This window comes from Odocoileus virginianus, chromosome 22, assembly GCF_023699985.2.
Source record: "Odocoileus virginianus isolate 20LAN1187 ecotype Illinois chromosome 22, Ovbor_1.2, whole genome shotgun sequence".
Lineage (NCBI taxonomy): Eukaryota > Metazoa > Chordata > Mammalia > Artiodactyla > Cervidae > Odocoileus > Odocoileus virginianus.
In genome coordinates this window covers 10,068,078-10,091,319 of record NC_069695.1, presented here as the reverse complement: position 1 = coordinate 10,091,319, position 23,242 = coordinate 10,068,078, and the positions used below count along the sequence as shown (strand labels likewise).

The 23,242-nt window shown below is 42.5% G+C and overlaps 1 protein-coding gene and 1 long non-coding RNA gene across 9 annotated transcripts in view; one reads left to right on the top strand and one right to left on the bottom strand.

The window, feature by feature from the left end:
• Positions 1-345: 345 nt before the first annotated feature.
• LOC139030359 (uncharacterized) lies at positions 346-4,139 on the bottom strand. Its single transcript, XR_011482679.1, has 2 exons — positions 4,003-4,139; positions 346-3,641 (listed from the first exon to the last, which is right to left on the bottom strand). It is a non-coding gene; the product is annotated as an uncharacterized lncRNA (long non-coding RNA).
• A 453-nt stretch (positions 4,140-4,592) lies between these two features.
• The window catches only part of SKA1 (spindle and kinetochore associated complex subunit 1), a 29,197-nt gene continuing 10,547 nt past the window's right edge, over positions 4,593-23,242 (top strand). The window contains exons 1-8 of one of the 8 annotated variants that reach the window (XM_070452530.1): positions 4,593-5,168; positions 8,068-8,182; positions 10,947-11,613; positions 13,551-13,792; positions 14,020-14,149; positions 18,016-18,500; positions 20,179-20,274; positions 22,934-23,058. In XM_070452530.1, the coding sequence (XP_070308631.1) occupies positions 20,190-20,274; positions 22,934-23,058 (210 nt within the window). In that variant the 5' untranslated portion in view covers positions 4,593-5,168; positions 8,068-8,182; positions 10,947-11,613; ... (2 more) ...; positions 18,016-18,500; positions 20,179-20,189. Of the gene's footprint in view, positions 5,169-5,207; positions 5,438-8,067; positions 8,183-8,216; positions 13,793-14,019; positions 14,150-18,015; positions 18,501-18,673; positions 18,871-20,085; positions 20,275-22,933; positions 23,059-23,242 lie in introns of those variants that run through there. The other 7 variants (XM_070452534.1, XM_070452529.1, XM_070452532.1 and 4 more) reach the window with 7 other exon arrangements.

Genomic DNA, 23,242 nt, shown 5'->3' with positions numbered 1-23,242 from the left:
GAGAAGCCCTAAATTTAATTTCTCAAGCTAAATTTAATGTAACATAATTGAATTTGGATTTATTCATGCATGCAATTTGCTTTAAAATAATTTAATACTAAGTTAATGTATGAAATTCAATCTTACATATTATTTAATTCCAATTTAATTTTAGTTCATTATATTTTATATAATATGGTTTAATTTAATTCATCCAAGCTTAATTTTACACATTTAAATTTTAATTCAAATTCACCTTAATTCATTAAACTAAAATTTAATATCACTGAGTGAACTAAATTTATAGTCAATTCTATATTTTTGAAATATTTTTATTAAAACATGATTTAATTATTAGATTAAATATTTATTTAAATGATTTATTTAATTAAAAAAAGTGAAAAAACAGAAATTACCCCCATGATAAATGAAAAAAGAGCCATCAGTACAGATTCAACAGATATTGAATAGAGAATATTATTCACACATCTATACCAACTTAATATACTTGACAACTTAGATAAAATGGGCAAATTTCTTGTCTTTAGCAAGACATTTACCAAACTAAGAAATAGAAAATACGAGTAGCCATATTGATACAAAATTATTTGAATTTATGATTAAAGACTATCCCACAAAGAAAACTTCAAGTCCAGGTTAGTTCACCAGCAAATTCTGTCAAATATTGAAGGTGGAAAGATAGTAATCCTAAACAAATTTTTTGAGAAAACAGGAGAGGAAGGAATATTCCCAATTCCTTTTGGGAATCATTTCTCTGACACCAAACTAGAAAAAGACATTACAAGAAAGGGAAATAATAGACAAATATATCCCATGAACATAAATGCTGCAAAATTTGAGAAATGGTCTCCAAGAAACCAGCTTTATTTCTGACATCATTGTAGGGTTTAAGGGTTCCCCAAGACCATGTTTACTTCTGACACCAAATGCAAATCTGGGGATCCCCAACTAATTTGCAAGAAGGACTTACCAAACTCACTCAAAGTTGTTACACCCAAAGTTATCCAGGAAGAAGATACAGATTAAAATCAGTCATAGGATAAAGTCCAGGAGGGTTCCAAATGCAGGGCCTCCAGTTATCCTCTCCCTGAAGAATCATGGACAGGCTTAGCTGCTCCCAGGGATGATATATGACAATATGCATGGAATTGCCAACCAGAGACGCTCACCTGAGCCTTGGCATCCAGAATCTTTACTGTGGTCCCATTACATAGACACTGCTGACTGCCCATGTGCCTGATCTCAGTTTTTAACCCCTTAGGAGGTTGAGCTAATACCATGTGACCCAAAGTCCTTATCCTAAACGACATTGCTAGACTTTGTGACATGACCAGCCCCAACCTAAATTACTATATTGACTATCAGTTCAGTCAGTTCAGTCACTCAGTCATGTCCGACTCTGCAACCCCATGGACTGGAGCACGCCAGGCCTCCCTGTCCATCGGCAACTCCTGGAGTTTACTCAAACTCATGTCCATTGAGTCAGTGATGCCATCCAACCATCTCGTCCTCTGTTGTCCCCTTCTCCTCCTGCCTTCAATCTTTCCCAGAATCAGGGTCTTTTCTAATGAGTCAGTTCTTCAAATCAGGTGGCCAAAGTGTTGGGGTTTCAGCTTCAGCATCAGTCCTTCCAATGAATATTCAGGACGGATTTTCTTTAGGATGGACTGGTTGGATCTCCTTGCAGTCCAAGGGACTCTCAAGAATCTTCTCCGACACTACAGTTCAAAAGCATCAATTCTTTGGTGCCCAGTTTTCTTTAGAGTCCAACTCTCACATCCATATATGACTACTGGAAAAACTATAGGTTTGACAAGATGGACCTATATTGACTATAAAGTGACTAAAATATCCCCAGGCAAACAAAGACATTCCTGTGAGGAATAACACTGATGGGCTTAGATATTGCCACCCAAAGCCAAGTAGGGCAGAAGGCAGACCTCTCTTTGTTTAGTCATTAAGTCATGTTGACTTTTTTGTAATATTTGTAAAATGTAGTATTATTCCATTACATAAAAGAATGAAGTACTCATATACCATGCTATAACATGCATGAACCTTGAAAACACTCAAAATAGAAGAGGAAACACACACAAAAAGTCACATATGATTCCATTTATCTGAAATGTCTAGAAGAGGCAAATCTGTAGCAACATAAAGTAGACATCCTTGTTTTGTTCCTGCCCTTGAGGGAAAGTATTCAGTCTTTTATCATTAAGTATGATGTTAGCTGTGGGCTTTTTTGGACCTTTTATCAGAATGATGAAGTTCCGTACTATTTCTTGTGTGTTAAATGTTTCGTTTTTTGAATTATGAAAGGCTGTTGCATTTTGTCAAATGCTTTTCTGTGTCTGTAGATGAGATTAATATTCTATAAATATTGATTTATAAAGATTGATGTTTTTTAACGTTAAGCTGTGCTTGCATTCCTGAAATACACCCCACTTGATCATTGTGTATGATCATTTTATATGTTGCTGGATTTGATTTGCCAGTAATTTATTGAGGATATTGTTTTATACTCATAAGATATCTTGGTCTGCAACTGTATTTTTCTGTGATATTTTTGTCTGGTTTTGCTATCAGGGTAATGCTAGCCTCTACCTCTGATGAGCTGGAAGTGTTACTTCCTCTTCTACTTTTTTCTGAAGAGTTTGTGAAGACTTGGTATTAATTATTCTTTGAATATTTGATAGAACTCACCAATGGAGTCATCTGTGTTGGGCTCTTCTTAGTGGGAAGTTTTAAAATCACTAATTCAATCCTTCTGCTTGTCATAGGTCTACTCAGACTTTCTATTTCTGTTATAGTCATATTTTGTAGTTTGTGTCTTTCTAGGAACTTGTCCATTTCATCTAAGTTATCTAACTTATTGGCAGTGATTTACACTATTTTAAAAAATAATCAGTTACTTCAGTAAAGTTGGTATTTCATTTTTGATTTTAGTAATTTGAATCAATCTTCTGTGTTTTTCCTCCTGGTCATTCTAGCTAATTCATCATTTAAAATACTTTTTCGAAGACCTAACTCTGTTTTTTGCATCTTTATTTTATTCATTTGCACTTTAATCTTTATTAGAGTTCCTTCTGATTGCAGTGGGTTTAATTTTCTTTCCTTTACCTATTTATTTTAAGCTAAAAAACTAGACTGTTTATTTGAGTATAATGGACTCTAAAAAGAGAAACTAAGCAAGTGAACAATCAAAAGTCAGTTTTCCAGCAAAGCACACAATAAGATAGGCAGTAATGTGGGAATTCTAGAAGCATACCTCCAACTGATAGAAAGCTCAGCCTCATGGTTGAGTAGGGGAATAAAAGATTATATATGATCTTTTTATGTGTTTGATAGGGGTTGTGTTGAACTGGTAGATCAGTTTGGGGCCAGTCAACACAACACTTATCAAACCCTATCATCAAAATCCTACCTTACTTCTTTGAAAAATTAAACAAGCTTATGGAAATTTAAGGAATTCAGAATATCCAAAACAATATTTTCAAAGAATAACAAAATTGTTTGACCCACAAATTCCTGCTTAACAGGGGCTTCTCTGGTGACTCAGTCGGTAAAGAATCTGCTTGCAATGAAGGAGATGGCCTTCAGCGCAGGGGACCCGGGTTCCATCTCTGAGTCTGAAAGATCCCCTGGAGAAGGAAATGGTAACCCACTCTAGTATTCTTTCCTGGTAGATCCCATGGACACAGAAGCCTGGTGGCTACAGTCCATGGGGTCGAAAGAGTCTGTATGACTTAAACGTTTTTCCTCTACAAACACAGGATGTCATTCTTTCCTCTTAAATGAGTCCTGACTGCAGATCCAGCTGGGCAGGCTGGCTTGGACAAGTGTCTGGAATGTAGGGCCCAAGTGATTAACTCCCTTCTTTTTCCCCTTCCTCCTCCCATGTCCAGCTCCCTGCCCTCCAACTCCTCAACTGCCCGGGTCGCGAAGAGGAGTGTTATGCCTTTCACCTCCCAGTGTCCCAGAAAGCCAGAAAGTTGTCTTTACATTTTCAGAGTTCCGGGTACCTTCAGCCGCCGCCGCCTTGGCAGGATGCCTCAAATCACAGCGACCAGTGAGTGAGGAGTGCTTCCAGGAGCGGAGTCCTAGTTGCCCCCGGCTACCCACGGCGCGCGGTTTGCACCTGGCCGGAAGTGGGCAGCGTGACCATGGCAACGTAGGACGCCGAAACGAGCTACTTCCTCTTGGTTGAGGCGTCCAGATTCTCTACTCCACCTCTCTGGATATTTTCCAGTTTCTGCTAGGAAGGCAAATTATGTAGTATGCCATTCCTCTTGGAAAAGTTGAAGGTCAAAATACAACTCTAATTGATACAGCTAGTTGTATCTTATAATGGGAATAAAGGGTTGGTTACATGCCATCTGATCCTAAGAGTGCACAGTTCAGGCTTTCTTAGCACGTCGGGAAGACTTTTGTGATTTTTGTTATTTATTGTACTGGCTTAAAATGGCGGCGGCGGGGGGGGGGCGGGAGTGCCCCTCCTGATCAGGCGAAGGAGAGCGAGGTCATGGTAGTGGCCGTGGCCCTTCCGCCGCCTTCCGCAGCACCCGTGGCCCCGCCCGCGCCGGGTCCCTTCTGCTGCCTGCTGCTGCCGCGGCTTTGGCATCGGCGGCAGCGGCCCCAACCGGAGACCCCGGGCACTCCTAGAGCTCCTCATCCCGCCAAGGAGCCCCGAAAGTCGAGTCCCGCGTGAGGTCTGTCCGCCCTCTGCAGTCGTCCAACCTCGGAACCCCTTCTTGGGAGGGTGGGTTTTCATAATGGAAACCCTGTATCCCTCGGCGATCAGGGCCTCAGCTCAGCAAGAGGCCCGTGCTGTCCCAGAGCCCGGCACTCCCCTGGGGAGACTTCACCATACGCTACCCACCGCCAGGGTGAGCTACCCACCTACAGGGTGACTCTCAGCCGCCCCCCAGGGACGGGGCGGGGCCCCCTGCGTCTTCCTGGCCGGGTCTGAAGACAGCTGCTGAGCGACCTTCACTCCCACGGGGAAACCCGTGTCGACATACGGAGAATGTAACTAAGCTACATCAGGAGGTATTGCTGCCTCCTCGTCCATTTTGTTTGGCCAAGCGGTTTGCAGAGACCTTAAACTGACACCAGCCCCCTCACGCAAGCACGCACCCTCTATGGCAGCTACGGAGCCACAAGCAAACGTAAGTTCCTGAAATGCCTTCCCCAACAGCTCTTGTGATCAACAGTCTCTCCCGCATCCGAGCGCCTGGATGCCTTATGCACCCCTTAGATAGACCTACTGTGGCTTACCAAAACTCTGGTCTGAATGGATCACTGGGACCCTATCCTAGGAAGCCCAAAGCACTCCACCCAGGGACTCTTATGATAAAGGCATGTGCCCCACATCCTGCCTCTCTGCACCCTGTCTTGACCTGAAGACCACTGGAGAAACGAAGGTCCTCCAGGACCTGTGAGTAATAAGCTTATCTATTTTAATTACACTTGTGGTCCTGTTGCCACCATCCTGCTCCTATACTCCTCCACTTGTGTGCTTATGTGTGTGTGTGTTAGTCGTTCAGTCGTGTCTGACTCTTTGCGACCCTATGGACTATAGCCCACCAGGCTCCTCTGTCCGTGGGATTCTCCAGGCAAGAATACTGGAGTGAATTGCCATGCCCTTCTACAGGTGTGTGTGTGTTAGTGTGTTAGTTGCTCAGTTGTGTCCGACTCTTTGTGACCCCATGTACTGTAGCCCGCCAGGCTCCTCTGTCCATGGGATTTTCCAGGCAAGAATAGTGAAGTAGGTTGCCATTTCCTTCTCCAGTGGATCTTCCCAACTACAGGGGATCTTCCCAACTCAGGAATCGAACCTGGGTCTCCCACAGTGTGGGCATTCTTTACCATTTGAGCTACCTGGGAAGCCCTATACTACACTTAACAAATGTTGATTTAACAAAGGCACAAGATTGGTGGCAGAAGACAGGAGCCCATGACCAAACCACTCTCATCCTCCTCAAGGACTCAGCCCCGTACCCCTACCTAGGAAGAGCCAGATCACAGAGCCCTGGTCCAGCCAGTTCATGTACGGGGATGGGTGGTGTGAAGAGCACGCTGCCTGGGACCTGGGTCACCCTCAGGAAGCCAGGAAGTGCATCATGGGCCCCTGGGGACCGTGACACCAGGAGGAGCGGGAGTCTGAGGAGAGCTGCTGCCTTGGCAGGCTGGGGTTCGCAGCCCGTCAGGAGCAGGGGCCACCTGGACATGCTGCAGGAAGGGGGTTGCCCTCCACGGCCCAGACTGGGCTCTTGTCTAACACTTGGGAATACGTTGTCCAAGGAGACACACATGCTGACAAAGTGAGAGGCTTTTCTGGGAAGGGGCGCCCGGGTGCAAAGCAGGGAGGGTGAGGGAACCCTGGAGGAGCGCTCTGCCTCGTAGTAGTTCGCAGTCTCAGGCTTTATGGTGATGAGATTAGTTTCGGGTTGTCTCTGGCCAATCATTCTGACTCAGGGTCCTTTCTGGTGGCATGCATATCACTCAGGCACAATGGAGTCTAGCCAGAAGGTTTCTGGGAGGTTGGTAGGACAGGCGGACGGGTATCTCCTGTCTCCTTTTGACCTTTCCTGAATTCTTCCCGTTGGTGGTGGCTTGTTAGTTGCATATTCCTTACCAGGATCTCCTGTCATAAAATAACTCATGCAAATGGTTACTGTTATGCCTGGCCAGGGTGGGCGGTTTCAATCCATGTTTCCCCTAACAGCCAGGGGACCTGAGGCTGCTTTCTCAGGTATCTGACTGTCAGCCTGTATCCTCATTGCCTCTGTGGTTCTTGAGTACTAGGATAGATAGAGAAATCTTTTCAGCATGGGGAGATCTGCTGGAGGCTGCTGTGCGACAATTGTTCTCTCCCTGGCATGGCCTTTCGCACTGCAACTGAAGTAGAATTTATCACCACCACTTGCCAAATTTTTTTTCCCTCTAGTATTGTGATATGACTTTGTTTTCTTCCTGTGTCCCCGAATTACCCTTTCCTCCTCCTGATGATTTAGGAAGATAAAACCAATGTTTGCAATTTTCAGAATGCTTATGGTAGGCATGTTACAATACCATGTTATGGCTTTGTTTTGTGCTATTTTAGAAACTGTAATCGCCACGACTGATTCATGTCAATGTATGACAAAAACCACTACAATAAAAAAGAAAAAAACTGTAATTGTCCCAACATTCTTTTGGTTTCAAGCATAGGCGGGAACTGTGTGAAAACAAAACAGAGAACCCCTCCCCGCAAATTCTTGTGTAATGTTTTTGAAATTGTATCAAATAATTTTTTAGTGTTTTACCTTAATATGGACAGTGTTTTTGTTTACATTTCAAAAAACAAATGTACCCATAAAACATTGTATTTTTTGTTCTTAAGTGTATTATGTAATCTTTATGAATTTATGTGTTTATATTTGCTCATTATATAAAGGATTTTCCTTTATATAATATATAAAATTATATATTATATATATAATATACAGGGGCTTCCCTGATAGGCTCAGTTGGTAAAGAATCCACCTACAATGCAGGAGACCCCAGTTCAATTCCTGGGTCAGGAAGATCCGCTGGAGAAGGGGGAAAGGCTACCCGCTCCAGTGTCCTGGCCTAGAGAATTAACATGGACTGTGGTCACGAAGAGTAGGCAGTGACTTTCACTTTCTTTCAAATGTATTATGTAATCTTTATGAATTTACAATATATGTTTACATTTGCTCATTATATAAAGGATTTTTTGAAAACTCATTTGTAATACTACAAAGAAAGAATGGCAAATACAAAGGTTATTGTTTTGATTTCATGAATGTTTTCCTTTGATTTGACAAATATGGGAGAAGAGGATTTTTTTCTACCATTAAGTTGCCTGCAGCGTATCAGTCTCATAATCTGAAGGTCCTGAGTTTGAACCTCAGAGGGGGCAACGCAAAGCTTTGGGCTTCCCAGGTGGCGCTAGGGGCAAAGAATATGCCTGCCTGCGCAGGTAACAGGCTCAATTCCTGGATCAGGAAGTTCCCCTGGAGAAGGAAATGGTAACCCATTCCAGTATTTTTGCCCCCACAGACAGAGATCCTGGCAGACTACAGTCCATGGAGTCACAGAACAGTTGGACATGACTTAGCGACTAAACAGCAAATTACTGATTCACTTTGCTATACAGTGGAAACTAACACAACATGTAAGTTGACTATACTCCATTAAAAATTAACTAAAAAGAGAAAATTCCAAAGAATTCACAAAAATAAGCTACGAGATCTAATAAGCAATTTAACCAAAGTTGCAAGATGTGGTACGCGATCAACTTTTTAATGTGATCAAGTGCATCCATTAAAAAGCCTATAGCTAACATCACACTTAAATAGTGAATGACTGAATGCTTTCTCCTTACGACTGGGAGCAATGTAAGGTTGTCTACTGTTGGGAAAGGCAGTCAAGTGCAGCTTCTTGCCCCTTGCGCAGTTGCACAAGAGTGACCTTGGGTCTGGAACATTTCTAGCAAAGAGACAAATAGCCCTCACAGCCTGAGCTAGGCGTATCGCTTCGGGAATATCTTTCCCTGATCCAGACTTAATGGGTACTTCCTTGTTCTGTTTATGGGTGTGTGTCCTATGGTGCCTGGCTAACCCCATTGCTGTATCTGTTCCTGGAGGGGAGATAAAGGGGTCTTTCAGCTGCGGCACAAGTGGGGGTGTGCAGACCATCTTCTTGGGTCAGCAGCTGGGAAAACCCTGCTGACCGTGAGGGATGACACGCAACTGTTGAAGCTGGTCTTGCTCTGTCTCTTCTCTACGTGAGGAAAGCGCTATCCCATTCAGCACCCATGTGAGGCGTGTCTTTCTCTGCTCCCCTGACACCTGCACCCCATGCAGGATTGACACCCTGGAACTGTTGCTCGGCAACAGGTGTCACTTGTTTGCTCTCTCCTCTCCTGTTATGCATCATACTTAACACCTACTCAGTAAAATGAGACAAGAGAAAGAAGCAAAAGGCATACAGATTGGAACAGAAGAAACGAAACTTCCCCTCTTCTCAAACAACTTGATTTTCTACATAGAAATTTAAAAAGAAAAACTTAGAAGAAAAAAGCTCCCAGAACTTGTAAATACTTAGTTATGCTGCAAGATACAGGGTCAATAGACAAAATGAATCATATGTCCATATGAACATCACACTAACTTGAAACCAGAAAAATTCAAATAATACCATTTAAATAACTTCAAAATAATGAAATGTAGGGATAAATCTAACAAAATACTGTGCTGTGTCTGTATGCTGAAATCTACAGAACACTTATGGAAAAATAAAAGAATTATAATTAAATGGTAAGGCATGTCAGGTATATGGATTAGATGATTCAGTATATTTAAGATGTCAGTCATTCCATAGTTGAATGACAGACTTTACACAATTCTATTCAGAATATCAGCAAAATTTTCAGTGTATATATATACAAGTTGATTTTAAATTTTTATAGAAACTTAGGAACTAGAATACCTAAAATAATTTTTAAAAGAAGAAGAAATTTGGTGCGTTCACATGACTTCACTTTAAAATATGAAACTTCAGTGATCAAGGCAGTGTGGTATTAGTGAAGGGATAGGCATCATGCAACAGAATAGAAAATCCAGAAATAGATTCATTCAAATTAGACCAATTGACTTTTTGCAAGGTTACGATCACAATTTGATGGAGAAAAGATTTGTATTTTTCATTATTTGTATTTTTCATTATTTGTATTTTCAACAAATGATGTTGGAACAATCGGACACTCACCTGTAGAGACAGAGAGAACTCCAACCCCAACCTCACACTTTATACAAAAAGTTACTGAAAATTTACCATATATCTGAATGTAAAACATGGAGCTATAAAGCTTCTAGAGAAAACACAGGAGAAACATGGGAGAAAAATCTTCATGACTTGCAGTTAAGCGAACAGTTCCTAGACACGTCATCAAGTGTGATCCATTAAATAAAAAATAGATAAGCTGGAACTCATAAAAATTAAAAACTTTTGCTCTGTGAATGATGAAAAGGCAAGACAAAAGCTGGGAAAATATATATTTGAGATGTCCAACAGAGGACATCTATCTAAAATGTATAGGAACTTTCAAAACTCAATAATAAGAAAAACTAAACAATCCAATCTTAAAATATAAGCAACAGATTTTTTTTCTTTTGGCTGTGCTGGGTTTTCATTGCTGTGTGTGGGCTTTCTCTAGCTGCGGCAAGTGGGGTCTACGCACTAGCTGTGGTGCACAGACTTCTCTTGGTGCGGAGCATGGGCTCTTGGCCCTCGGGCTCAGGAGTTGTGGTGCTCGGACCTAGCTGGCCCGCATCATATGAGGGCTTCCCAGACCAGGGATCGAACTAGCGTGCCCTGTACCACAAGGTGGAGTCTTAACCACCGGCCCACCAGGGAAGCCCTACAGGCAACAGATTTGAACAGACATTTCACCAAAGTCTAATTTCTCTGTGACATCTTTTCAGACATCAGTGTTTTACCTATATTTAAAAACCACAGGTTATCAATTTTGTAACGATCGTTACCTGCTGCTGCTGTTGTCATAAGATTTGATTTCCACAGTGGACACTGTGAATGGTGAACGTAGCTTTTCATCTAAGAGTGCTAACAATTTTTTTTAAATAGCCATTATACATTTAAAGGGGAGATTGTGTTTTGGGGGTTAAGGTTGGGTTGGAGTTGGGATTATGGTTAGGTATGGGTGAAACTCATAGTGAGTGAGGGAGGAGAAAACTCTGAGCAGGGGGTATTTACAGAGAATACTGGAAATGGTCCACATTCACCCCTTTTATTCTGGGAGCAGCACCTGGACCCTGTGTTTATTTCTGACAGGTAGAATAATGAGCATTTTCATTTTATTCTTTGTCCTTTTCTGTTTTCAAATTTTCAATTAAAAACAGGTGCTTCTTTTATAACAGAAAAAACAAGTGTTAGCAAAGAAGATGATGCATGCATGCTCAGTCATGGACGACTCTTTGCGACCCCATCGACTGTAGCCTCCGAAGCTCCCCCGTCCATTTGTGAACCCATGGACTGTAGCCCACCAGGCTCCTCTGTCCAAGGGGATTGATTTCCCTGGAAAGAATACTGACAAGGATGTGGTTTCCTCCTCCAGGGGATCTTCCCAACTCAGGGATCAAACCTGCACCTCCTGCACTGGCAGGCAGATTCTTTACTGTCAAGCCACCTGGGAAGCCCTTACTCAGCTGTGTCCGACTCTTTGCGACCGCATGGACTGTAGCCTCCGAAGCTCCCCCGTCCATGGAATTTTCCAGGCAAGAGTACTGGAGTGGGTTGCCATTTCCTTCTCCAGGGGCTCTTCCAAACCCAGGGATTGAACCCGGGTCTCCTGCATTGTAGGCAGACGCGTTTACTCTCTGAGCCACCAGGGAAGCCTAACAGGAGATACAGAAGTTCAATGTCATCAACTTTCAGAGCAGGACTGCGCATCTGTGGCCGCAGGGGCCTGAGTTTCCGTGAATGGGACTGCCCTGCCATCTAGTGGCCATGTGGCATGGGAGCCTTCCAACCAGCATTTCCATAGAGTCTGTCTTTGAAGAAGGCAAAAAATATACCGTATTTTAGGTAAAACTTTGATTTGGTTGAGTTTTTAAAAAATGAATAAAAATGATTGATGTGGAAAACAAAGAGGGACGTAGACAGGCCACTGTGAGCAAAGACACAGAGAGGATGAACCGCAGGGAGGGACTGGCAGGGTCTCTGCATGTCTTGGCAGGGGCCATGCCCCAGGGCCCAGGTGCATCCCTACGAGCAAGAGGTGCTGGGAGATGAAGCTGAGGGGCAGGCAGGGCCCAGGTCACGGGTGGACGCGGGCATCAACTTCAGCATTTCAACAGTGCAGCCTGGAGACCCACCTCGAGCACCATGCTCACTCATGACCTCATTTCTGCCTCCCTGACTTGGATGCCCTCCCGTCAGTGGAATCATGATTCTGAATCTACTTTTGTAACCAATGACAAGTGTGAGTCAAATGATAGGAAGGAGAATGCTGTTACCAAACCCAAAGATGCCGTGGATGGCCAGGATTCAGGGCAGAGTAGAAGGGGCAGGACAACAGTGGAGCAAGACTCATGGAGCGTAATCATGGTGAGGAGATCTGGGCCAGATAAACAATGGGGTGGATAGTGCAGAAATGCATAAGCGAGTGCCCTAATATAACCATATGTCCTGGCTGCCTTCTGCCTGCTCCTCAATACCCACTCTCCATGGTTTTCCATCCAGCCCTGGAGCCAGATGGCCTGACCTATATGAGCTGCTTCAAGAGTTTCCTTTGCCTTCTGACTTCAGGAATGGGGAGAGGAGGTGGGCCCGGGCATTGAGGCGAAGGACATGGTAGAGGGACCCTTGCTGAATACGAGGGGAAAGGCCAAGGGGGAAATCTGGGCTAATGAGGTCCTGGGAGCAGCCTCAATGGTATGTGGGGAAGGGGAGCAGAGCCACTCGATTGCAGAATGTGCGCAACGGCTAAGCCGCAGATGGTGGAGGGCTGAGCTTTGCACCAGGCACTGGCATGGTGCAGGCACACGCGGGCTGGCGGGATTGTGAATGCGGCAGGGACTGTGAACGCCGCAGGGAGCCTTCAACTGCGGCTCAGGTTCCTGAAGGCTTCAGAGTCTCAAACATCAGTAGTAACTGGGAGGGTAAAGGTGCTGGGCTTGGGTTTCTTGCCTCTCCAGCAACAGTATCACAATGCCTCGTGAGATATTTCTGATGCAATCTGACCATTTTCTAGATTATCCAGAAAGTTTATCTGAAAGATTGGGGAGATATAGTAAATCCTAAATGTGTTCTGATTTCTGATAAATCTTTGAGGCAATGATGGAAAATCTTGCAATTTATTAAAAGCACCTTTGAAATGCATGAAAGTATCAGTTGCTCAGTCACGTCCAACTCTTTGTGACCCCATGGACTGTAGCCTGCCAGATTCCTCTTTCCATGGAATTCTCCAGGCAAGAATACTGGACGAGTTGCCTCTTCCTCCTCCAGGGGATCTTCCCCATCCAGGGATCAAACCTGGGTCTCCCACATTTCAGGCAGATTCTTTACCACTGAGCCGCCAGGGAAGCCATGAACTGTTATTAACTTAGCTTTAAATAAAGTTTATATGGGCTTCCAGGTGGTACTAGTTGTAAAGAACCCACCTGCCAATGCAGGAGACACAAGAGATGTGGGTTTGATCCCTGGGTCGGGAAGATCCCCAGGATCATGGCAACCCACTCCAGTATTCTTGCCTGAGAAATCCCATGGACAGAGGAGCCTGGCAGGCTCCATGGGGTCCTGAAGAGTCGAATATGACTAAAGTGACTTAGCATGAATGCACAGAGCTTCCACAAGATTTGTAAACATACCTGCTATACTGAATGTACTTCAATATGTTTGGTTGCATCCACACAGACAAAAGTTATCCAAAACATGGAAATTACTTCATCATATAGACTTGGACATCATAATGACAGTTAATAAAATGAAATTCTAATTATGTTTTCCTTTTCATTGCTAAGTTTTTCTTAAGGAAAAGAACTCTCAGAAGGTAAGCAAGAAAAACACTTGAGTGCCAGGAAATGAGAACATATTCAGCAAAATGAACACCTTGATATAAATGATACCCAAACAGTCTTTTCTGGCTTTCATGTGATCTATTATGAGAGATCTGACTGGCAGCTATTTCCACAATTAATTGATCCTGGAAAACTTGGCAAGGCTTACTCTTCTCCAGTTCAAGAATTGGACAACTGCTCACTTTGTAAGTATCAATATAATAATATCTATTAAGTGTTTTAAAAGCTTTGGGAAAAGCATCTGTCAAATAAAATAAAGTTATGCAACTTATTATAGTAGTTGATTTCAAATATTTGTATCTAAATATCAATGCCTATTCTAAGAAATATTTTATGAAATTCACAAAGCATGTCAGTATGTGAGTGCCATAATCTAACTGTGTGTCCTGGCTGCCTTCTGCTTGCCCCTCAGTATCCACTCTCCATGGTTTTCCATCCAGCCCTGGAGCCAGGTGACCTGATGTATATGAACTGCTTCAAAAGTTTCCTTTGCCTTCTGACTTCAGGATGGATGTAGTCAACTGCAGTGGGACGATCCACAGGTAGGAGGAGGGGGAAGCAGGTGCTTATTCTCTCAGTTTCTTTGCTGCTGCACGGGGATGCTCCGAACCTAACCAGAGGCCGTCAGTCTTTGTGCGTAGAGGTACTAACTGGTCATTGAGGTTGTGAACCCCAGGAAAACTCACCATCATTTGTTACCTTCTATAATCTCTGGCTGCACATTGTGGACAGCCCTTTTTATTAAATCTCCTCCAATTATCCAATTTGACTTTTCCTTCTGATTCTTGCCAGGATATTGAATGATACAGTGTAAAAGGTTAAGTGTGGTTATTTGATGCACCCTGACATTTTCCTTTCTTGTAGCCAGTTTGCTTTTTACCTTAATGCTTAAAGAACTCTTTATATTTAAAGTTGAATAATTTGAGTATTTCTAGTTGTGGAGTATGTCTTAGTAAATTTGACTCAAATGAAATCTAGAGGCTTAACTTTTTTCCCCTTTAGGTTATCACATTTATTACATCTTTTATATTCTTCTGATCCATTTTTTGGGCACTTTACATATGGGACACCAATTATACTCATGTTGAATCATTTCTATCCTCTATTTTGTGGACTTTGTATTTATTTTCATTCTTTTCTTTTTCAACTGCATGTACTGTAATCATCTTAAGCTTTTCTTTTAACTTCACTTTCAATGATGTCTTTTCTATTTCTTGCTATTTGTATTATACTTCAATATACTAGTTCTGTAATGCTGTTGTTTGGACCCTCAACTTATAAGTCTAATGCTCTCCTTACATCTTTTTCTTTTATGTTCATTCTCTTTTCCATGAGGTCTTATTTTTAATTAATTAATATGTATACAATTCCTTCCTTTCCTTTCTCTCTCTTTCATGAAAATGAGAGGTTTTCATGCTGGGGACTTTCCTTTCCTGCCTCTAAAGATACTGCATACTTTCTGTTGTTGTTCAATCGCTAAGTCATGTCCCATTCTTTGGGACTCCACGGACTGCAACACACTAGGCTTCCCTGTTTTTCACTATCACTATCACATACCCCTGGGCCTTTGTTAAGAGCAGCCTGGAGCCACAGAAACTGGGGCTTGACTGTAAAATTAAAAAATTATACATAGGATAAAGACTCAATAAAGAAAGAACACTGGGGTGAAAGTGTACGCTTTTTTCTTTCTCCTCTCTTCTCTGGTTTAAAAAGTATCCCCCCCCCCCCAGGTATAACTCATTTTAGGGTTTGAAACATTGTAAAAGTGAGAAGTTTGATTTTCTGGGATGACCTCAGCTGCTATGACAAATGATGAGAATTGAGGAATAATCCCTGTGAGATCTGTATGACAACTACATGCTTTGGATTTTAATCTTGTCAGTTGAAAATGACTTTTAAAAACAAACCAAAAGGGAATTCCCTGCCTGGTGGCCCAGTGTTAAGACTTGATGCTTTCACTGCTGTGGGCCAGGGTTCAGTCCTTGGTTGGGGAACTAAGATCCTGCAAGCCACTGTGGACAGCCATAGATATAGAAATAAATACCAAAGGGAAGTCAAAGGAATGTAGTTTAGTAGGAAATGTAAAAACATAATCTGCCTTGGGTGTAATAACTTCCTAAAAGGTCAGACTGTCCTGCGTGATTAGTGAGGCATCTCAGAACACATCCCACATATTACAGTGGGCCTTCCCTCTTCTGAAAGGAAGGCCCATCAGCAGAAAGCTATGAACTTGTCCCCAAACTTACTGGACCAATTTGTCACTAGTCATTGGAATAAATATTTCCCAAGCTGCCTAGAAATGCAGAGTTCTATTGCTTAAAGAAACCTGCGATCTTTGTTCTACAGTGAAGACTTTCGTTAATTCTGATTTAGGGACATCTGGAGGTTAAGCTTGACACTTAACTGCAAGAGAAAGACAAGGAGAAGTACAAAAGTTACAAGTAAAGTCTTTTCTGTCAGAGTCAATTGGGGATGAAAAGCTTGGAATTCATAAATAGTCTAAAATTGTTCATGGGGCGATATGTCATGAGGGAATTAAATGATGATGGAAGTCTATAGGTTCAGAAACACAAAACATAGGAGCAAATGACCCCTGGCTCCTGGGAAGCAACAGGGCATCATGGGAAAGAGGGCCAGTTTGGAGGTCAGGGTCCCATTTTGCCATCTATTGACTTGGGCAAGTTATTTAATTATAAGCCTCTGTTTCCTCATCTGTAAAGTGCAGATCGTAATCTAACTATTCATACATTTATTACAAAGGTTAAATAGGATAATATATGTAAAGTGCCTGAATTATAAGTACCCCATAAATGTTAACTGATGTTATTGTTGTTATTATTTTACCCTGAAGACTAGAGTTCACATTACTTTTGCTCATATTTCTTGCAAGGAGCAGTCTAGCAATTTCTTACATCTTGCTCTTTCCATCTTTTTTTCCTCTTGGATATATGTGGTCATAACTCTGAAGAAGACAGGTTTTTGTTTTGTTTTATATCTCCCTGTCCCCATTGTTTCATAAATGTTGCTAGATTTTCCTTTGAGAAATTACCTGTCCTACTCTGAGACTTTGTATGGTAAAGCTGTCCTGGCTTCCAACTCCAGGCTGTCTAGTGAACCAGGCCATTTCAAATAGACTGATTGACTCAGGAGTGAGTAGATGACCCAAGTCAGGCTGATGAGATTCAGTCCTGGGGTTTTTGCTAGATCTCTTAGGAAGGTGAGAACTGCTAACCCATTAGGGTATAAATCTGGAGATACCAGCGGTCATCATAGGGAACAGGCTGCCTGAGAATGGAACCGACACAGAGGAACACATAAGTGAGAGATGGAGTGGTTTCCTAAAGTTATGAGTACCTGGGTTCAGCTGTAACTAAACACACACACACACACACACACACACACACACTTCACAATTTTACAAGCCAAATAAAATCTTTTTCTTGCCTAAGTCAGTTTGGATTGAGTTTCTGTCATTGCAGCTGGAGTACTGCCAAATCCCAGAGAGAAATCAGAAGTAAGCAGTATGATCCAACTGCTCATTTTTGTATTTTTTTTCCCACATTTCTCCCTTCTCTTGTATTCAGTGCCTTTAAGCTGTCTTCTTGTTCATTTTTTTCATGGGAAATAATCTGATAATGTTTGTCCTTGATGCTGCAGGGTGAATTTCTGTCATTATGTAATTTTTTGTAGAATTGACATTTTAAGCTGTACATTTAGCCCCACAATGAATGGCTTTGATCCTGCTATAGGAATTTAACTCTAAATTAGAAGGTGTGTCCTGATCAAAAGAGATTTAAGAAATGTATCAACCAAATAACAATTTGTAAACCTTGTTTGAATTCTATTTAAAAAAACCAATAGTTTTAAAAAATAAACACTTTTTTAAAAGTTTCTATCTTTAGGAGGTAAACATGGAAATGTTTTTCGGTGAAAAGATACTTTTGAGATATGTTTCAAAATAATCTGGGAGGCAAGGGGTGGGAGGAGATGAAGTATAGCTGGAACAATATTTACTATAAATTAATGGTCAAAACCCGATCATGGGTTGAGCATAGGGTTCATTGTATTCTCATAACTGTATATGTTCAAAATTTTCCATAATAAAAGACTTTTAAAGAGTAATAAGTAGAAATGGCCAAGACAGCTGTTCACTACCCCCAGAATCTCTTTTCTCCTTCTCCCTTACAAAAAGAACCCCTCTGTTGTTGAAGATGCAATGTAACTGTCCAGATTTTTTGTTTTAATGATTTTTTTTTTCTCGTCTCCCTTGTAGATGTGAGTGACCAATGGAAAGCAGATAGAACTCATTAGGTGTGTTTCCTAGGAATACTCTTTAAAGCTGCTGCTTCAGCTAGTTCTTTCCTCAAAGAACTGAGAAAGGTACTGACAGAGTTATTTTGTATCACAGGAAAACTTCACACCAGAATGCATGATGCCATGGGAACGTGTGGAAAAGACAGAACTTGGGTCCGTGATGACTGTGTCGCTGCCACACCAGCCCTGAGCAATTTTTTCTCTTTTTTTCAGAGAATTAAACTTAAAAAAAAAAAAAATTGCATTTGCCCTTACCGAGTTTGTTAACTCCACGAAAGAAGAGAGGATCTCTCAGTCTTACAGCTCACAAACTTGGCTGCTTTTTGGAAGTACCTGGTGTGCTTTTAAAAACGTTAAGGTTTGGACCCCTCTTACAGTGTCTGAATTCATTGATTTAGGGTACAGCTTGGGCGCTGGAATTTTTAAAGCTGCCCTGGTGATTCTAATGTGTGGCCAATTTGGTGATCCAGTGGCGAAGCTCGCGATTTGATCCGCCGAGCGCTGGGCCCTGGCTGGGGGACGGTCAGGATTCGGTGACCGACTGAGATCACCCGTTTGTTACAACGCGGAGTCTGAAAGGTAAGTGTGTTGGTAATCTTCAGCGCCGGAGCCAATCCGGCCCCGCCTTTTCCCCAGATCGGCCCCGCCCCCGGCCCCGGCCCCCGCCCCGGCCCCGGCCCCGCCCAGCTGTGGCCCGGGATAAAGCGGAAGAGCATGAGCCCGCCGAGCAGCCTTCCGGGAGTGCGGCTGTGCGCCTGTGCGTCACCGAGTACGGGAGTGCGGCTGTGCGCCTGCGCGGCGTCGAGTACCGGCGGGCAGTTTGAATTTCGCTCCCGGAGCCAGGTCTCAAGATCCTACGCTTCCGACCGAGATTGGGTGGGGGAGAGGGTGGTGTCTCGGCGCCTCGCGACCCCACTGAGTGGGCCCTTTGCTCCCGGACCCGCACGAGGTTAGAGTCTGGTGTTGAAGATTCCCTCTTCGGAAGCGGGCATTGTTTAGACGGGGCGGGGGGCCGGGGCGGCGCGGGGGGCCAGGGCGGCGCGGGCCGGGATGAGCAGCTGGCCTTAGCCGCGTTAGCTGGAGTGGAGGCTTTATATAGACCTTCTCACCTATTCTCGGGCTTCCCTGCTGGTTCAGAGGGTAAAGCGTCTGCCCTCAATGCAGGTAGACCCGGGTTCGATCCCTGGGTCGGGAAGATCCCCTGGAAAAGGACACTCCAGTATTCGGAGAATCCCATGGACGGAGGAGCCTGGTGGGCTATATATATATAGTCCGTGGGGTCGCAGAGAGTCGGACACGACTGAGCGACTTCACTTTCTTTTTTCACTTTCTTTCACCTCCCTTGGAGTGAACGAACAGTACCTGATTTCTTTCCTTCCCCTCCTTCCGCCTCCTTGTGCGCTTTGCTGTGCTCAGTCGTGGCCGACTCTTTGCGACCCCATAGAGGAGCCAGGCTTCTCTGTCCATGGGATTTTCCCGGCAAGAATAGTGGAGGGGGTTGCAGTTTCCTCCTCCTGGGACCGCCTCTTTACCGACCCCAGTAGTAAAGCCCCAGCCCCCATAGCATAGGAGGAATGCTTCCCTGGACCCGTTTCTTTGAACTTCCTGTGTTTTTCCTGAAGATTCTCGGGTATATAAGTTTTCAAAGAAAATGCTGATGTTGTCTTTATGTATAAATAGAACATTTGTTCCCCTGAATCTCTGAGGAAATGACAGTCTTGTCTTCTGTACCTTCCTTTGGGATGCACTGATTATAGAAAGCTCTAAGACAGGTCATTACTGGACATTGGTGGTGGTTGTTGGGTCACTAAGTCGTGTCTGACTCTTTGGGACCCCATGGACAGCAGCATGCCAGGCTTCCCTGTCCTTCACTATCCCCCGGAGTCTGCTCAAACTCATGTCCATTGAGTCAGTGATGCCATCCAACCATCTTGTCCTGTCATCTTCTCTCCTGCCTTCAATCTTTCCCAGCATCACGGTCTTTTCCAGTGAGTCAACTCTCCGTATCAGGTAGCCAAAGTATTGGAACTTCAGCATCAGTCCCTCCAATGAATATTCAGGATCGATTTCCTTTAGGATTGACTGGTTTGATCTCCTTGGTTAGAAACTGAATTTTGTAGAATTGAAGGATATTGCTCATGAGTTTTTGTATTTTGTTTTCCAGGAGATGTGACTTACTGGATATTTACCATTGGATTTTGGAAGTGAACAGAAATTTGTTTTTTGTTTTGTAAATGTGTTTATTTTTTTTCTTCAGAGGCTTAAAGGATGGCCTCAGATCTGGAACAGTTATGCTCTCATATTAATGAAAAGATTGGCAATATTAAAAAAACTCTGTCATTGAGAAATTGTGGTAAGTAAAACAGATTCCACTGACTTTGTACATTCAAAATACATTTTGATTATTGTTCCACTTTGATATCTTATGCCTGGATAAGTGAATGTATCTTAGGTAATTTTCAGCTTTGAATAGTGATTTTTAAGGCAATCTGCTATCCATATTTTGAATATTGCAGAGGATACTAAAATGTAAATTATGTTGAACAATGAACTAGCTACTAATTACATATATTTATTTGTATATGTTTTTCTGAGACACAAGACTGAGTAGTAAGATTTGAAGGTTATGTTGAGTTCCTGATTCTAGAGCTAAGCAGAGATAATAAAAGATAAAGAAAAAGCCAGAAGTGGAAAACACCCACAGAGATAGAAGTAGCCCATAACTCATCTTGCAGACTGCTTTGATAAGGAAGCTTATCAATATATATCACTAGGAAACAACTAACTGAAAATGAAATGAATTTTTTAAGCATCCAGAAACTTGGAGGTTGTGACCATCTCCAAAATAGTTTGAAGTGCTGCAGTAGAAGTGCAGACAAATAGGGAATCCTGGAAAAATAGTGTTTACAGAAATAATTTGCTCTCCAGCCTTATCTAGGAGAACTCAAAATTTATTGATAGGCAGAATTCCATCTGCAGGGGAGATCCTGTTGAACTTTTATTGTAATTTGTATTTTGAACGGATAATTTTTAAAAATTAAAAAATGAAATTATACTGTTGGAGTGTCCTTTCAAATTATACATGTCCTTCTGAGACTTGGATATTCTCCATCCCTTGTCGAGAACCACTAATGAAGAGACTCTTCCAATTTACAGTTGGTGGCTATGTATTCTGTAGAAAGTTAAAGCTGAAGCAACTGTGGGTTCTTCTGTAGCCTCCGGTCTCATATGAGGAAACTGAGGCTCAGAAGTCAGGCGACTTGCCCAGGTCCTCCCGCTTCCCAATGGTCAGTTGGGACTACAGCTTTTGTGTCCTGATTCCCAGTATACAACTTGTCTGTTTCTATGCCATTTTTATTGAATAATCTAAAAAGGACATTTAAATCTTAAATAAGTAGTCTTCTTTAGATTTTCTTTCTGAGAGCATGATTACTCTTGGATAAATCTAACTTAGAGATTATAAAACTATCAAACCTTGAATTCAAATGGCCCCACTGAAGCATGAAGCCTGGCAGAAGCAGTCTGACCTGTTAGGTTACTGCACACTGGGTAACTGTCGTTTGTACGTGGGGAGAATAATTTGTCTGTTCGGTTCCCTAGCTGATTCAGAAAAGCCCAGTAATACGTTTGCCACTTTGGCTGCTGTAATCTCCTACATCACTAGTATCAAAAGTAGTGTATTTACTCAGTGAACTTATTTTACTGCAAATCAGCAAACAAGGCCCGAAAATTTAGGTGACTGGGTTATTTGAGATACCAGTATATCCAACTAACTGTTTCACCCCCTGAAATTAGTCTCAGTAGAGACATCAGTACTCTCACTTATTTTTTATTTCTTTCAGCTGTCACATGCAGTCCCCAGTGCTTTATTAGAATGTCGATGATGCGTAACAGTTTGCCTTTCCTGAGTGCTTCACTAGGTTGCAAGCAGAGTGCCCACCCTCTTATATGTACTTTGCTGCTTCCCAGTCATCCTCTGAGGGCGAGTGCTGGTGTCTCTGACCGCAGGCCTGGGACCTCTAGCCATTTCACTCTGCATCTGTAATCTACAGATGTGGTCAAATTTTGTTTTCACTTATGCGTATTTCATGATTTGGTTGTTAGAGAAGAGGATGGAAAATATTTGGTTATGAGGATGGTTTTCCCTTTTGTGCTTTTGAGGTGCCCTGAAAAATTCTTTTTTTTTTTTTAAACTTCTTTTATTTATAGGGAGGAAGGTTCTCTGGTTTTCCCATCCTTGTATCTGTGAAGCTGGAGAGAGGAGCCCAGCGGTGGGGTTGGGAACTTGAGAGCAGGCAACTTTACCCTGCCTCCCCCAGACACTTGCAGGCCAATCCAGAATGTAAGGTCATCTTCCTGGCCATTGATGACAATTTTTCCGGTTTACACATTCACAGGATATATCCCATGAAGAGGGTCCTGGCCTCCTTTGGGATTCTCACTTCCAGCATCCTGTGCTTTGAAGTCCCAAAGCCATGACTCTTATCCCCATTAAAATCAAATGTATTAGGTTGCTGAGGTTGACAGCCTCCTCTCTCCAGCATTTCTCTGCACCTCGAGTCCCCCTTCTGCACGTTCCCCCATCCCCCTCATTAGGGCTCCCGCAGCATCAGCTCATACATCCTACCTGGTCTGTGATTCTTTCTTCAAGTTGAAACCCTTGGAGATTTACCTTTTTTCTCCTAAGAGCTCAACTACGCATGCAAAAGGGTGTTTATCTAGCATTTCTAAGCACTTTATTATAGTGGAAGATTTTTCCAAAATCAAAAGATTCAGGGGATACTTTGTATTTACCTCCTCCTTCCTTTTTTTTCATATTACTTAGTAACGACTTAGTAACAGCTCTTCAGATTATTCATGGAGACAAGTCCCAGGGGCTGAAACATAGTTCTTTCTTCATCCTCAGTGTCCCTTTATGGTAAAGCTCTGTTCCAAGAGTTCCATTGGCTACATGTAGGTTTTATGGTTTTCTGTACATTTTAGTTTCCATTTTATCTTTTGTTTATTAATAGGGCAAGAACCTACCTTGAAGACCATTTTAAATAAAATAGGAGATGAGATCATTGTAGTAAATGAACTTCTAAATAAATTGGAATTGGAAATTCAATATCAAGAACAAACCAACAGCTCCCTCAAGGTAATGGTTTTTCTAGTGATGAAACAAAATAAAAAAGGCAGTTAATATAAACACCTAATCACCAGAAAATTCTTAAGGATTCTTTATGTTTATAATGTTGTTAACTGTGATTATTAACAGTAAAGAGTAATATTTGCATTTTATTTTCCCAGTGTAAAGGACTGCAGAGTCCCAGAGGTATTTC